General features: G+C 37.2%; 1 protein-coding gene across 1 annotated transcript in view; it reads left to right on the top strand.

Moving 5' to 3' along the window:
• The window catches only part of MYO3B (myosin IIIB), a 196,640-nt gene that overhangs the window by 94,125 nt on the left and 87,011 nt on the right, over nucleotides 1-15,504 (top strand). The window contains exons 14-23 of the mRNA XM_082055656.1: nucleotides 717-800; nucleotides 1,474-1,676; nucleotides 2,042-2,140; nucleotides 2,742-2,856; nucleotides 3,250-3,376; nucleotides 3,521-3,731; nucleotides 5,022-5,169; nucleotides 5,415-5,568; nucleotides 7,497-7,585; nucleotides 9,118-9,247. Of these exons, the coding sequence (XP_081911782.1) occupies nucleotides 717-800; nucleotides 1,474-1,676; nucleotides 2,042-2,140; nucleotides 2,742-2,856; nucleotides 3,250-3,376; nucleotides 3,521-3,731; nucleotides 5,022-5,169; nucleotides 5,415-5,568; nucleotides 7,497-7,585; nucleotides 9,118-9,247 (1,360 nt within the window). The remainder of the gene's footprint in view (nucleotides 1-716; nucleotides 801-1,473; nucleotides 1,677-2,041; nucleotides 2,141-2,741; nucleotides 2,857-3,249; nucleotides 3,377-3,520; nucleotides 3,732-5,021; nucleotides 5,170-5,414; nucleotides 5,569-7,496; nucleotides 7,586-9,117; nucleotides 9,248-15,504) is intronic.

Here is a 15,504-nt window from a genome sequence, read left to right as displayed (position 1 = left end):
ATAGGAGCACAGATGAGGACACCAAGTGATTTAGACCTTTCTAGCTAACCCTGGAGTCTGAAGCCGTTTGGACAGCCTATAAAATACCATGTGTTAAGTACTGCTGACTTAGAAAGAAGATGGATATGTTCTCCCGGAATCATCCAATGAACAGATGCATATTATTCTCGAATGTTTAGATACCAGTTTGCTGTTCTAGCTTGAATATCAGCATATCACCTACAGAATAGCCTCTCTACACAGCAGCAGCTATGAAAGATTATTTTTAAAGCCAGGAGCAGACTTTTGGTCAGCTGTACCTTGTGTTTCATGTTAATTCATATGAAGTCAGTGCAGTGAGCTCTCAAATGCACTGTTATGTCACTTCAGCTGAGCTGTGGCAATTTTCTGAGTTTTAAGCATTTGAAACAAGCCACATATGTGCATAGCATGTGTTCACCTTTAGACGTGGTCACTTGTTAATATCTCCCTTAGTCACTGCTTCACACATATGCACATTGCTGTCAGGCATTGTGAAATGCATTTTAGTAATCTAGGGAAAAATTATTACACAGAGCCTTTGCTGATCTTTACTTTCAGAAGTAAGTTGCAGGAGTTGCATCTTAAAGTATTTTGTCATCTTGGTGCTAAACATTAAATAACAGATAGGAGCAGTAATAGCTGCAATTGGCTATGTGGAGAGCTGTGCCCTTAACTGTTTTGTTTTGTTTGTTCAGTGCATTATCATCAGTGGAGAAAGTGGTGCTGGAAAGACAGAAAGTGCCCATCTGATTGTCCAACACTTGACCTTCTTAGGAAAGGTATTTCTCAGCCAATCATGTAAAACTATGAACAAATCCTCCTGACCCTGCTCCCAGTTTCCACTTTATTTAATCTTTAATACTTAATGCTGTTCGTGTGAATTGTCCCAGTTGAGTTAGGGATGGAGTAATCATGCATGTGAGTGTATTGAAGTAAGATACTAGAGTATGACCACACCAAACAATTAAATATTTTTTTAAAGAGAAGGTGCTAGATCCCACTCCTTGTAGTTTATTTACAGTGTTTATCACATATACTGTTGTTCATTTATACAATGAGGAATGACAGATCCTTCTGTGGCTCTAATCCTAGAAGGTCTTACACATTTACATGTTATGAGTAATGTTATTATACAAAATGATGGGAAAATCAGATGTAAGGTTAACCTTAAGTAGACACATTTAGTTTTTAATTGTTTTGATACTCTAACTAATTGTATGACACCTCAGAGGCAGAACAATTGCAGAGAAAGAAGAATGTAATTTGTCCTGCCTGTGGGAGACTTCGTCATCAGTTTGTTGGCTCTGTTGTTGTATAAGTAAAAAAGTTAATGCAGCATCTAAGTCTATACAAGCATGAGAAAGGGATGCTATGCTTCTAAAGCAAGAATTGGATTGTGGGTAAGCAATAAATTTTTTAATGATCCTTCTGATCTGTATCTGTTCTGTCAAGGCCAATAACCGGGCTTTGCGTGAGAAAATTCTTCAGGTAAATCCTCTGGTTGAAGCATTTGGAAATGCCTGCACTGCCATCAATGACAACTCAAGTCGCTTTGGAAAATATCTGGAAATGATGTTTACACCCACAGGAGCTGTAATGGGGGCAAAGATTTCCGAATATCTACTTGAAAAATCAAGGGTCATAAAACAAGCTGTGTAGGTATATTAATTGTTTGTCCTTTGACATTTATATAATGTTAGTGGTCTATTTAATTCTCCAAAATTCTTTATTTTAAGTGGTTTTGTGTCTTCTGCTAAAGCAGTGATCCTTTGTACAGTGCTATGACAACAAGAATAGTCAGTTAGGTTATTTTGGAATAGAAGCCTGAGCTGCTTCATTCTTGGGATCAATATTATGGTTTTCTGTGTTCCATTGTTGCTGATCCTACACCATTAAAACAAGTGGGAGATTTGCTACCTACTTGCTTGAGCTCATGATAAGCATTTCTACTTTTATATTGTACAAGATGCCACATGAATAAACACGTGTGTGTTAAAAGGATACTTTTTATTTTTTCCAGGGGAGAGAAAAATTTCCACATATTTTATTACATTTATGCTGGCCTTTATCATCAGAAGAAACTTTCTGAATATAGACTTCCTGATAAAAAGCCTCCTAGGTAACTATCACTCACTTGTTTTAACTGCTCGTTGTAATTAACTATTGATCAGCTCTTGCTTTCAGTATGATGCCTTCAAATCTCTCTTAATCCTTCTCCATCCCTTAAGGATCTTTTTTAATCCTCCCAAGGAAAGAAGGAGATGGACAATAAGGCATTACTTTATTTGTATTTGTTTGAAAACTTGAACTATTTAAAGACAAAGAGTAAGAATCAACCTTCTGGTTACGTAGATATTCTGGTTTACTTCCAAATCAAGACAATCAACTTATTATTTCCTACTGTAATACATCAGTAAGAACCTGGAATATGCTTTGAAATTGTTTTTTAGTTGATGTTTGTACTTTGGGTGCATCTGATCTGTATTGAGTGAGGGGCTGTGTGTGAAATGTTGGTAATGTTATAATAGATTTTAGCACAGAATAAGGAAAAGTTAGTGCAACAGAAACAAAAACTTTTTATGAATTGTCACCAAAGTATATAATTAGAAGATATTGAAATAAATGTTCTTTCCAGTTACTGAGGTACTTGCATTGAAGTCACTGGAGGTTGTACTGACATATCTGATAGTGTGGTGCTTTCTTTTTCCCACTCTATTTAGATATATTGATAATGAAACTGGAAGAGTAATGCATGATATTGTTACTAAAGATTCCTACGGAAGACAATTTGAAGCTATTCAGCATTGCTTTAGAATTATAGGATTCACTGACGAGGTAAGAGATCCAGCTGCGAAACCATTATTGATCCTCTTTATAAAAATCACCTCCAGTGCTGCCTGTGCACAGGCTGCCATTTGGTTTTGTGGACACACACCTGTGCCACAGAATCTCTCTTACGACAGCAGGGAACAGTGAAAGCAAATCCACACACTCAGAAGCCAAGACCAACCTGAGGTTTCAGTTGATGCTCAGGCAAGTCTGTTCAGAATTCTGTATCACACTGTTTTCTGTGTCAATGGGAGCTTACTTCAATTTGTAGAACTTGGCCTCAGAGCAAGCTACAATTTTTAATAGCCACTCCAGTGCCCACCTTTTTGTTTCATAGCCTAAATATTATTTATATATCTAATTGAATTACTTAAAATTGCTTCTTGTTATCTTTTGCAGGAAGTGTACTCAGTGTACATAATTCTGACTGGAATCTTAAATACTGGAAATATTGAGTTTGCTGCCATTTCTTCACAACACCAAACAGATAAAAGTGAGATTCCCAATCCTGAAGCCCTAGATAATGGTAAATACATTTTAACATTGTCAGTTCTCCAAATGCAATTTGACTGGATTTGTGAGAATCTCTAATGTGTGGTAACAGTCAGGCAATGCTGGTGGTTTCCACTGCATAATCACAGTCCTGTATCTTTTTTCCACTGTCTTTTAGCTGCGGCACTACTAAGTATTGGGTCAGAAGAACTTCAAGAAGCCCTAACCTCCCACTGTGTTGTAACACGAGGGGAGACTATTATCCGAACAAACACTGTGGACAAAGCAGCTGACGTGCGAGATGCCATGTCTAAAGCACTTTATGGCCGGCTCTTCAGCTGGATCGTAAATCGTATTAATACGCTGCTTCAGCCAGATAAAAATATATGGCAAGTTACACATCACTGAATCATGTGTATTTACTGTACATATGTCTTTGATGGGTTTATCCATTTGTATATTTTTGAATTTGCAGAAAGGGTGCTGTGTTTATTTTGGCTAAGGCTTCAAAATGGCTTTCATGCTGTGATACTGAATTCTGTTTCCAGAACATTAACCCCAACATTTTCAAAGAGCTGAGTGGAATTTAGGTACTGAAGTCAATGGAAATTGAGTAGTTAAAGTGCTGTACAATTCTTAAAAAAGGTGCCTCTTATGCAATGAACATTAAAATAATACCAAAAGCTGGTAAATAATTGGAGTACACTGAAAAACTGTGGTATGTATGCACAGTCTTTACAGTCCTTCTGCTTTTGTAAGCTAGTAATAAATACAGATCTTGGATTATTATTGTGCTTCTACTTGAGATGTAAGTGATGATTTTTTAATTTTTCATAATTACAGAAGCATTCACATTGTGCATTATTATTATTTCATTGTCAGGTACTGATCTGGCTGCTTTGCTCTTTTCAAGCAGCTGTAGAGATTTTTAGAAAAAGGATAACCCCTTAGGTCAGGGATGTCAAACACGTTTTCATCGGGGGGGGCCCATCAGCCTTGCAGTTGCCTTCAAAGGGCCAAATGTAATTTCAGAACTGTATAAATGTAGGCGTAGTTACATTTATTCAGTCCTAAAACTACATTCGGCCCTTTGAAGGCAACCACGAGACTGATGGGGCCCCCTGGTGAAATGGAGTTTGACATCCCTGCCTTAGGCGACATGAAAACACCTCTGACCTGAGATCTCTACTTGACCTTTCACTGTATCATATAGGTATGTCCTCATCCACACGTGCCATTTTAGTTGCGACTGTGGGATGAGTAGCCAGCAAATGGGCTCTTAACAGGCCAGCCTGTAGCAGCAGCAGCAGACTTGGTAATTGCCCCTCTGACTAACTGTAGCAAAAACATACTGTAAAACCTTGACACCATTTGTCTGTCTGGAGGAGCAGACAATATTTGGGATCTGCCTATTGAAACTTCTTGTTATAATGTGGCTGCTAAGTGTCTGTTACTATGTACCTGTGATTCTCCTGCCATCCTCATGGAAATTTGCAAGAAGCAAGTTGAAAACAAGAGCATTGATAGTGCTGAACAAATGCACAAGTTGCCTTACATTCAAACACACTTTTTCTCCTCTGTTTTTGCAGCAGATTGAATAAATTATGCAATCTTAGTTACCGTTTTTATTTTAACTTGGTGTTGCCCATGATGAATTTTGTTTGTATTTTCACATGCAGCAATGCTGAAAATGGGATGAATGTTGGGATACTAGACATATTTGGATTTGAGAACTTTGCAAGAAATTCCTTTGAACAGCTGTGCATAAATATTGCTAATGAACAGATCCAGTTTTATTTCAATCAACATATCTTTGCGCTTGAGCAGGTAAATTCAACTCAGATGAGGTCTAGTTGAATCAGCCATCCTGAACCATAGATCATATTCAGGAGTATGTTATAAGCTATAAAATGCATATGTAATTTAAATGCAAGATAATGACATCTTTCAGTTGAAGTTTTGTGAATAATGTTCTTGCGGCCTATAGAGTATTGCTGTGCATCGTAAAAGTCCTAATGGTGATGTTGCTTTTACTGATTCAGTATTAACATTGTGCTGTGGTGACTTTGTAGATGGAATATCAAAGTGAGGGAATTGATGCTATTACAGTGGAGTACGAGGACAACCGTCCACTTCTAGATATGTTCCTCCAGAAACCCATGGGTCTCCTGTCTCTGCTAGATGAAGAAAGTCGATTTCCTCAGGCAACAAGCCTGACTTTAGTTGGTATGTGTGAACAAAAATTCTGGGAAATAACAAATATATTTTGAGAGAGCAGAATGACATCTTCACTAGCCTAGTTGTTTTGCTGAAGCAGTGCCATTTCATTTGACATTTTAAGTATGTTTTTCATTGTGCTTCATAATTTTTCTCTGCTTTGTGTTTCCTGTTCTTTTTGCATTGCAAAAATTATCTTAGATATCAGGTGTCAAGGGCTTATTGTCTTTCCAGTGTTACAAGGAAATAACCTGTGGCTTGTCCCTATATGTGAGGTACATCAAGCAGCATTTATCCCCATTTACTGAAGGAAAGACTGAGACATAGTAGAATCTTCTGTCTAGGACCACCTTGTGAGCAGCATTAGTGTTGAAAGTAAAATTTAGATCTCCCAGGCTTCTAGGCCCATGTTTATCCAATTAGAAAATAGTGCTTCACTCCAGATTATCTAATCATAAATAGAAAGTGCATGTTATTTCTGGTGTGCCATCTGGCTGAATATTTCCTTTACTTCATGCATATTTTATGTATATTTTAACAAATATTGATGCCAACTTTAGAACATGCAGTGCACACCATGTTTAAAAGTGTTGTCTTGCTGTTAGTTACTACATTTTCCCCTGTAATAAGAGACAGAGAGTTCCAGTTCCTTCAGTGGAATGTGTAGCAGAGACCCAAACTGTCAGTCAGAGAGAAATAACAGCTGCCTGTTAAATTGTATGATATATGTACAAGATTTTTCACTTCTGCTGAGTTGAAACTTGAATTTAGTTCACAGATAGAATGAATGCTGTGGTTTCATTCCAGTCTTCATTTATGTACAAAAGCTGTGTGCCTCCCTGTGGGTCCTATAAATCTGTTATTACTGAATATTGAACTTACACTTTCACAGAGGCACTTTCCTTGGTCCAGTGCTGATCAGTCTTACCACTGATCTGTACACAGTACAGCAGGACCCCTCAAGGAGACAGCAAAGTGGGGTATTTTGTCCTCTACAGATGTGCCAGACAATCATTAATTCCACAGCCCTTCTCTCCTGTTGTCCCCCCCCAAAAAAAATTCCAGACTTAGTTCTTTTTGCTTTAAATACAAGCTTGATTAAATGTTAATAGAAAGAAAATCTTTATAAAAAATATTAATTGATTCTAACTTTGGAAAAACAAAAATTTATAATATTTTCTGACCTAGAAACATGGCAGAGAATTTTATCAATTGATTCTGGCCTTATGTCTATGGTGATTGTTCAGATAAAGGAATATAATAGTAAGTTTTACAGTATCAGGACTAATTTCATTGTGAAATACTAAAGGGGATAAAATACATTTTTCTTAGAAAGTGGTGTTTCTTTTTCTGTTGGCTCTTTAGAGGTAGAGCCTCTTTAGAAAAGGTTTTAGATAGAAACCTTGTTTTCTGTAGAAGTCCAAAGTTAAATGAGAGATAGTCCCAGCCTGAACTCATTAGCATATACTTAAAGTATGCACAAAGCTAAATGAATGGGGAAAGAAAAACAGGGAAAATAAAAATAATAGGCATTTAAGCAAGTGAGATATATGCACAGCTTTGAACGTACGCAGTTGAAATAAACCCATGCCAAACCCTACATATACATATAAGCAAGTTTATAGCAAAATATGAGAACTTGTCATACCTTCTCATTGGCCTCTCTTATTTTATAGTTTTCCATGCACAAAGCTATCTGCAAACAGTGGGATTGGAAAGTTGCACTGGGCTAGTTTAGAATGAGCTGTTCCCTTCAGAAGCTGCAGCTTGGAAGAAAGCACAGAGATGCTGGCACACAGCTCTTTGTGGGCAATCTGATAATAAATGTGTTTATAGTAGTTCTGCCTTCTTGAGCAGCAAACTGTCCCTAATTGGGATAAAGATTTTACTTAGTCACTCTTAAGTCACTTATATCTACGTCTCTTCTCAATGTCTAGATAAATTTGAAGATAACTTACGATGCAAATACTTTTGGAGACCGAAAGGAGTAGAACTGTCATTTGGTATTCAACACTATGCTGGAAAGGTAAGGTCATGTGATTTTTAGTTAGGTCAAATAACAGTGATATGGTCATTATTTGTTTCATCCAAAGCTTCTGCTGTATAGTGTTTTTTTGTGGGGTGTTTTTTTTTTTTTTTTTTTCATTTTAAGAGAAAAAACTATAAAGTTTATGGACACTTGAATCCACAATAAAATTTTCATGTGTAGTAGTCAATTTTTAGAACCTATCCTTAGGGCTCTTTCACAAATTGTGTAGACAGTAACCACATTTTATTCTGAGAGAAATCTGGCTCCAGAAACACCATTACTACAATCATTTCAAAGGAGCAACTCTCTGGATCCAGAGCAGGCTACACAACGGTTAACATCGTGTGAATGCCACAGTAGTTCTGTGTGTGACTGTATATAAGTATACAGATAAAATGCAATGTAAACTAGCATCTGTAATAGAACTTAAAATCCTATAGAGAGCCTTGGAAAGCCTGGAGCCAGCGAGCACAGATGTTTTCTTGTGCTCTGCAGCACCTAAGTTCTTTTGTTCTCAGCCGTTCATGTGTTATTTTATATGGAGAATAACAGTCCAGTTGTTTCACATAACATGAGCTTTGCTTGTGATTTCAAGTCCAAATACTTGTTTATAAAGAAAATCAAGATGAGATAGCCATATTTTATATAGTTATCAATGAAGTCTCATCTCTGGCTCATCATTAGACTCCAGAATTTTATTATATGTTCTAGTAAACTTTGTCCAGCTTTCTGGCTTGTTAAGAATAACTCTAAAATTTCACACAGGTTTTGTAAATTCTTTATACCAAATGCCAAGTCGTAAAAACACTGCTGGCCAGTTCTCTGTTGCAGGCAAACAATCAGTTTCTGTGTAAACTAATGGACTCCAGTGGAATTAGACTAGAGAGGAATATTGCAGGTCTAGAAAATCACTGCAATTTAAAAATAAATTGAAAGTTAAGCAAAATTTACTGATTCTTGTATGAATACGAATAGCCAGGCATTAATTTGTAATAAAGACAATTCAAATAATAGAAATAGGTGAATGTTTTGTTTTCCTACTATCATTTTCAAAGCAGTGAGAAGCCTATTTAATGTACCCAGATGTGCAACTTACTCCTGCTCCTCCAGCAGTCTAGTTATAGATCATAATTTCAGTGCAGACAACGAATAGATGATGAGCACCTGAGAACCATTTCTTATTTTACATGTAAACTGTCATCCTAAGCTTCAATGAGGTATCTCTATTATATTGCATCATGCATACCATATTTTGACATGACAAAGAATAATACAGCATGATTTAAGCCATTTAACCCAATTTGATGTGCAGTGACATGCTGTGAATATGAGTGCTATTTATAGCCAGTTCACATTCTGAGGACACTGCTGTAACTGCACACTTCTAAGTACTTTGCAAATAATTCATTGGCTTGTCAGAGCCAAACTTACGGCCTGCTTGGTCATCTTGATGGTTGACATTTTAAAGAACACAGCAGTTTTTGAGTAACCCTTTTTGGCAACTTTTCTGGTGCTGTTTCCCATGCTAGGTATTATATGATGCCTGCGCATTTCTTGAGAAGAACAGAGACACTCTTCCTGCTGACATAGTGGTGGTGTTGCGAACTTCAGAGAACAAACTTCTTCAGCAGCTGTTTTCTAGCCCATTAACAAAAACAGGTATTTTCTGCAGAACTCTGCTAACTTTGCAACCTCTTCAGCTACCTACTACTGGACTACCCCTCTTCAAACTATGATTTTAGAGGTCCCTGAGAGGTGAGGATCCAATCAGGAATCTGCTTCTCCTTTCAGCTGTGACAGGCCTAGATGGAGGGGGATATACTTTAAGATGGAGTGGGATTGGTTTGTGCCCAAGTGGGGAACAAAGAATCTTTGTGTTTACTTCTGACATTTGAGTCTGTGTTAAAATTATAAGAATGACTCTTTTACTCATGCTGGATGGATCAAGCAGAACCAAAAATAAAGCTCCTGTCTGATCAAATGTGCCTCCACACCCCTCCTTACTGGCCATTTTATACTTTGGAGCTATTGTCAAAATGAAACATTGTCGCAGTTATTAGTCCCAAATATTGTAAATATTATACTTTGGATTTTATTGCTATTTTAAAAACAGAATGCTGATGTAATCATGTGAACTCATGGTCCTCTGGCTTTTTAGAGATATACTTAGTGGCCGCAGCACTGAACTTGGGTATTTTGCCCAAGGTGCATAAAAGGTTCAGTGAGAAGATATATCTCATTGCAGTAATTTATAGTTACCATGTTGCTGTATTTTCACTTTTCTGTTTCATCTCCTCCATTCCTTCCTTGTTTCCTATTTACGTGAATTGCTGCTTTCCGCCTCCCATTATAGAACATTCATCATTCCATGAGGAGCACACAGCAAGTTGAGTGTTGTCTACATTTCTGTTGAGCCAGTACAGGACATCCTGTTAAAAAATTTGTTATGCATACACTCCTCTGCATGGTATTACGAGAATAGCTTAAAACCCTTATGTCATTTTTATTTTTTAAAAGTCTTTGTGATTTTGCTCTATTTTTTCCAGCTGTCTAATATAATTGGCACTCACATCCTGTGTTGAGGCCTCTGTATTCTAAAATCACATTGTTGCCAGGTTTAGTTTTGGCAGCTTGCGAGATAAATGAAAGGTTTGGCTGAGAACAGAAGGTATTGCTGGCTCTGCTCTGTGAAGAAAGATAATGCTGTTCTCTTTAACTTTCTACAAAGAGGCTTTTGTAAACAAAAGAATAGTGACTATGTAAATGTCCCATCATACTCTGTCCTTGCCTCTTAGTCCTCTTCCTTCCATCCAACATGTGCTTCATTCCTAAAACAAAATAGAAAAATACAGATTAAGATTCATAATCTTGATACCATTTTCTCCAGTTTTTTGTAGATTACTGACTGATGTGAAAGTTAATAATTTACATGGAAGCCATATTGCATCTCTCCAGGTAACCCTGACTTGAAATGAGCCTTCTGCCAGTATCTCTGGTGTTTTGTTTGAAGATGAGTGACAGCACATTCTCACATCTGCTTGCAACTAGCTGTGGAATTTGCAGCGTAGGAGGTTTTTGCCAAGCATCAATCTCCAATATGTGTTAACAGTCACTAGGTGGTGCTATCCCAGAAGCAAGATGGAATTTGAGCCTAGTAACATGGGCCTGACAATTGCTGAAAACGTAGTTCTTAAATACCAGTAAGAACAAAAAGTTGCCTTTCCCACCCTGAGACGATCCTCTGTGTGAAGTATATTTATATAACTGTCATGTCTTCCACTGTCAAAAACTGAGCAGCAGCAAGAAAATAAATATTAAAAAGACTAAATTCTTTTACTAATTTAAGAACATGCTAATGCCTGTAATTTATCAAATATACTTATCCCCTCTTAACAAATGCTTCCATTTCACAGTAGCAGACTGTGTAGTTTAAAGGGCCAGAAATTAAGAGCAGGACGTTAAATATACATTTGTAATAGTAATTTATGGTTAAGAGAGTGCACAATTACTTATATGAGACACCAGAACTTAAATGTTCTGACACTAATTTTGTAGAGCGTACAGCACGTTTTGTCGTCTTTTAGTGGAAACTTGTCATGTTTGGCACATTTTGGAATCTGTTTGCACTTTCTAGGGACCTTTAACCTCAAAAGAGGTTTAACCTACCAGTTTTCCAATTACTTCCATATTTGTCACTTTTTTTTCTACAGATACAGCATCTTGTGATGAGAATTCTGTATATTCTCTAATTAAAGATTAAACTTACTCTGGATACAAGAGAGAAGTAGCGCATTCAGATCTAATGCATTCCTGATTGGCTCCAGTTTTGGTTTATCACTGTTGCAGCTAAAGCATCAGAGAGAAAGAGAGTCATGTGATCTCTTACAAGGGGACTGTATTTTCTAGAAGACGGCTTTAATCTGAAAAATTGAGAGCCTTGGAACATTCACCAGTGGTCTCAGTGAGGAGTTAGACCATTTGACTTACTATCCTGATATTCAAGAATTTTTGCAGCATCGCCTTTAAGTGGTGGTAGCATGAGACTGCTTGGGCAAAGCACCACTGGGGCTTTCTGAGACCACAGCTCCCTATTCCACTTTTCCTCTCTCTCACCTTATGTTCCCCAGCTGACCAGATCATGCTGGTGGGACAGGGAGGTGTACCAGAGGGACTTCATCTTCTCGGAAAAGCTGCAGTACAATACCATTCTCTACTCTTGAAACACAACCTCTGCAGACTTTTTTCCCCTTCCACGGCTCACAGACCTTTAGAGCTTTTGTCAGGGTTGCTCTGCTCTGCTTGAGATCCTTGCTGCAGAGAGGGGGGAGAGTTGCCACCTGGAGGGGAGGAGAAGGGGAAATCCTCCAGCCTTCCCACCACCAGAGCAGAGAGGCTGTGAAAACATCTCTGTCCTTGCTCCGAGGGTCTGCAGGGGCTGGGCTTGGCTGCATAGAATCAACACAGGGCTGGGTACCATTGCTGCTACAACAACATCTTGTCTAATAAATTTGGTAGCACTGCATATTGCTCACACATTCAGAGTGTGTATAATAGTATATGATCCATTGCTAGTAAACACTCCTTGTTCATGGTGCCTTCACCGAAGAGTTCAGATAGTGATGTTTGAACAAGGCTTTTTTTTGTTGTTCAAAATAGGAGGAAAATTTGTTCAAAACCACTTTAATTACAATTAGCTTGCCTAAAGATCATTTACCCTCCTCAGTATTGATTTTTAGTCTGTGCTCTTTGTGGCTTTGAGTCTTCAGTCCTGCTTACAGCCATAAGACAAAAAGTCATTTTAAAGAATGTATGCCTCATGTAAAAAAAAAAAAAATACAAACAACTGATGGACCACGTGCTGAAAGAGAATATGAAAAAATGCTTCAGGGCTTCTTTATGCCCACTAAATATCAGAAAAACTAGGACCTTTTGCAAAATCACTTTAAAGAACTGCTTTTCACCACTCCTTGGTGAGCAGAGTACTATCTCAATATTAATTTGTCTATAACTTTGATAGCAGCTGATTCCTCAGGAAGATTCAGAAACTGAAGGAAACAAATGGATTTTCTTGCATTTCAGTCCCATGAACAGATACTACTGGGCACAGCATGGTATCTTGACGAGTTGAAATCATAGGTGTTTTGGCATTGTTTTCAGTGGGACCATGGTTTATCCTGTCATGTTTGTTGCTGCACACTCATACTGAGCAAAAGCCCTTCCTCAAGCAATAAGCATTGGTGGGTCTCTTGGCTTCGTGTGTGTCATGCACTGAGATGTAATATATTTCCATTTGGGCTTAGTGGATTTTTTTCTCTTAATTCCACACATCACAATAGAGCAAAAGACTAGAAATACATCTTAATTTTACTAATTTATCCTACAATAAAATATTTTTATAATGGTACTTTTGTGTGTTTTCACCTCTAAGAGATAACTGCAGGCACTCTTTAAGTCAGATGAATCAGAAAAAAAAAAAAAAAAAAGCCATCGTAATTATAATCTCTCTACTTAAAGATGAATCAGAGTTTATATTTTATAAGAATTTGGGTCAACTTAATGGAAGCTATATATTTTCACTCGGTGCACAAGGCTTTCCTACTTCTAACTGGTCCATATGTTAAAAGCATGTAAAAGTTAATAGTTTTTGCTTTGCTGCCAGTGTGTTGTGTGCAAAGAGCAGCTTTAAACCACAGCTGTGCCGCGTAAAAATTGTGAACTTTGCTGGGTTGCAGATGTGGGACATCAGTAAACTAAATTAAATGTAGCTTAAATGAGTTTGAAAGGTAGAATGTTGGATTACTTTTTATTTAGTTTTTCAGTTGAACATTTTACAGTTCAGTGTTTCTTTTTCTTCACATCGTAAGATTTTGTATGATAGGACAAATGCAGTACACACTCACTAGACTTACTAGAAGTAGGATACAAGCCATGCCCTAAAATAGCCCTAGAAATGGAACTCATCCAGAAACAGAACCATCTATCAGATCAAAGTTAAGGTCACAGTCCTGCTAAAGCTTTATATGAGACATAACAATTATTTACAGTTGAGAATAACTCCCTATAAAGAGTGCCAGTGAATCTCTGAAATTGCACGTGGCAGTAAGCACAACAGCTGAGAAGGGTCACGTTAGATTTATCGTGTTTGTTTTTGGTGAGGGGTGTTGCCCAAGCAGAAGTCCACTCTTCAGTATGTGACTTCACAGACTACATTGTACTGAAAATGGACAAAGGGCATAGATTTTGGGGTTTTTTTGTCTCCAAGTGCTTGCAAATTGAATCCTAAAAGAAGTACAAGTGGGCAGGCTTAAGAACAGATCTTGGTGAGCTTACTGATTTGATTCATAATAGGCCATTCTCTACAGAACATATCTTGAGATTTATTTTTCTTCACCTTTCTCTCAGAAGAGAGGAGATACCTTTTCAATGTTCATGTTTCTAGCATAACTTCTCAATTCTATGATGAACATTATCTCACCGTAGAGAACAATAATTAATCTTAACCCTTGATTGTATACTAATTAAATTCAAAATGTGTTGATATTGAAGAAGCAAAAGATGTATTACACAGAATGTGTTACTGGTTTTAATATTAACTAGTAGACTGTGGGATCTCACTGTGCAGCATATAGAGAATTTAAATAGAGCAATATTCAGAGAACATTATACAGTAGTTGTTTTAATAAGTAGTTTACTAGACAGTTTCTAAAGGCAGCATGTGCTGTAAGGTCAAATTGTGTCAAAGAATCTCAGTGCATCACTGGAAGCATTCAGTAGCTCTCAAGATCAAATCCTAGAAGAGCAATTATTTTTAAATTTGCTAATAAGTTTGTAGAGCAGATTAATTTGTTGAGTATTCAGATAACCTTGCTGATTTGAATATCCATAATGTTTTTTGATGTGTCCTTTACAAAGAACATGCTTGTATTTCGTGCTCTTGCAAAATAATTGCATTATGGGGTTAATGTATCTAAGAGACGAATGTGGTTGTTGGAAAACAAACCTCGGAGTCTGTGTATTTGTTTCAGAGTATTTAGTACTCTGAGTGTGCTGTCTTACTATGATTTTGTACTTTGTTCTATCCATTTTATAAATTCCTTCACCCTACCATGAACTGTAAAGGTCAGTACTTTACTAAACCAGCATTATCTTTTCTCTTGTTATTTGACTTTGTCTTACTTATGCCAACTGGATTTGGATTGTCATGGGAGAGCTTATAACTGAACTCCCTGGACAGCAGGTGACATTGTGTGTCAAAGACAGAAAATGCATTTGGGGGTGTTCGTATGAATGGGTATTTGTTTAATTAAGTGTGGAGATACAAATATAAACAAGAATAATGTTTTAAATTAGCACAAAAGTAACAGTTTTTATGCTGTTTGTGATAGTATGTGGAAGTGCTAAGATCCAGAGGAGCAAACATTTAGCTAAGAAGCTTTTGAGACCTGATTAAGTTAGTAGTCAACATCATTAATGCCTAGATTTCAAACATGGGGAGGCCTTGGACTTTCATGAAGTCTTGTAATGATGTTTCATCCTAAATTAAGACTTTTAAAAGACAGGTCTTCTCCTGAAGAGTCAAAACCTGTGTTTGATACTGTTTTTATCCTGTCTAGCTTAGGGTCTTAAACACTGAGAAGACTAATAGTCATAGTGAGGTCAGAGAAAATGTTCCTCCGTTTTATTCTGTGCACTTTCAGTGATACCCAGTGATATCTTTATACCTGAATTTTTACCACTGAATTCATTGGGAATCTTCACTAGCTTTAGTAGGATTTTGGTCAGACTGTTTACATAGGGAACAGCTTCAGCACCAGGTATTAAATGATGAAATATATACCAGAGCATGTTTTATACATTGTATGGAGAAGGTACATACTTTGAAAATACCAACAGTGGGCTGGAAATCATGGTTCTTT

This window comes from Streptopelia decaocto (assembly GCF_964273445.1).
Source record: "Streptopelia decaocto genome assembly, chromosome: 6".
In the NCBI taxonomy this organism is placed as follows: domain Eukaryota; kingdom Metazoa; phylum Chordata; class Aves; order Columbiformes; family Columbidae; genus Streptopelia; species Streptopelia decaocto.
The sequence above is the reverse complement of the archived record's forward strand: the minus strand, read 5'-3'. Positions and strand labels throughout refer to the sequence as shown.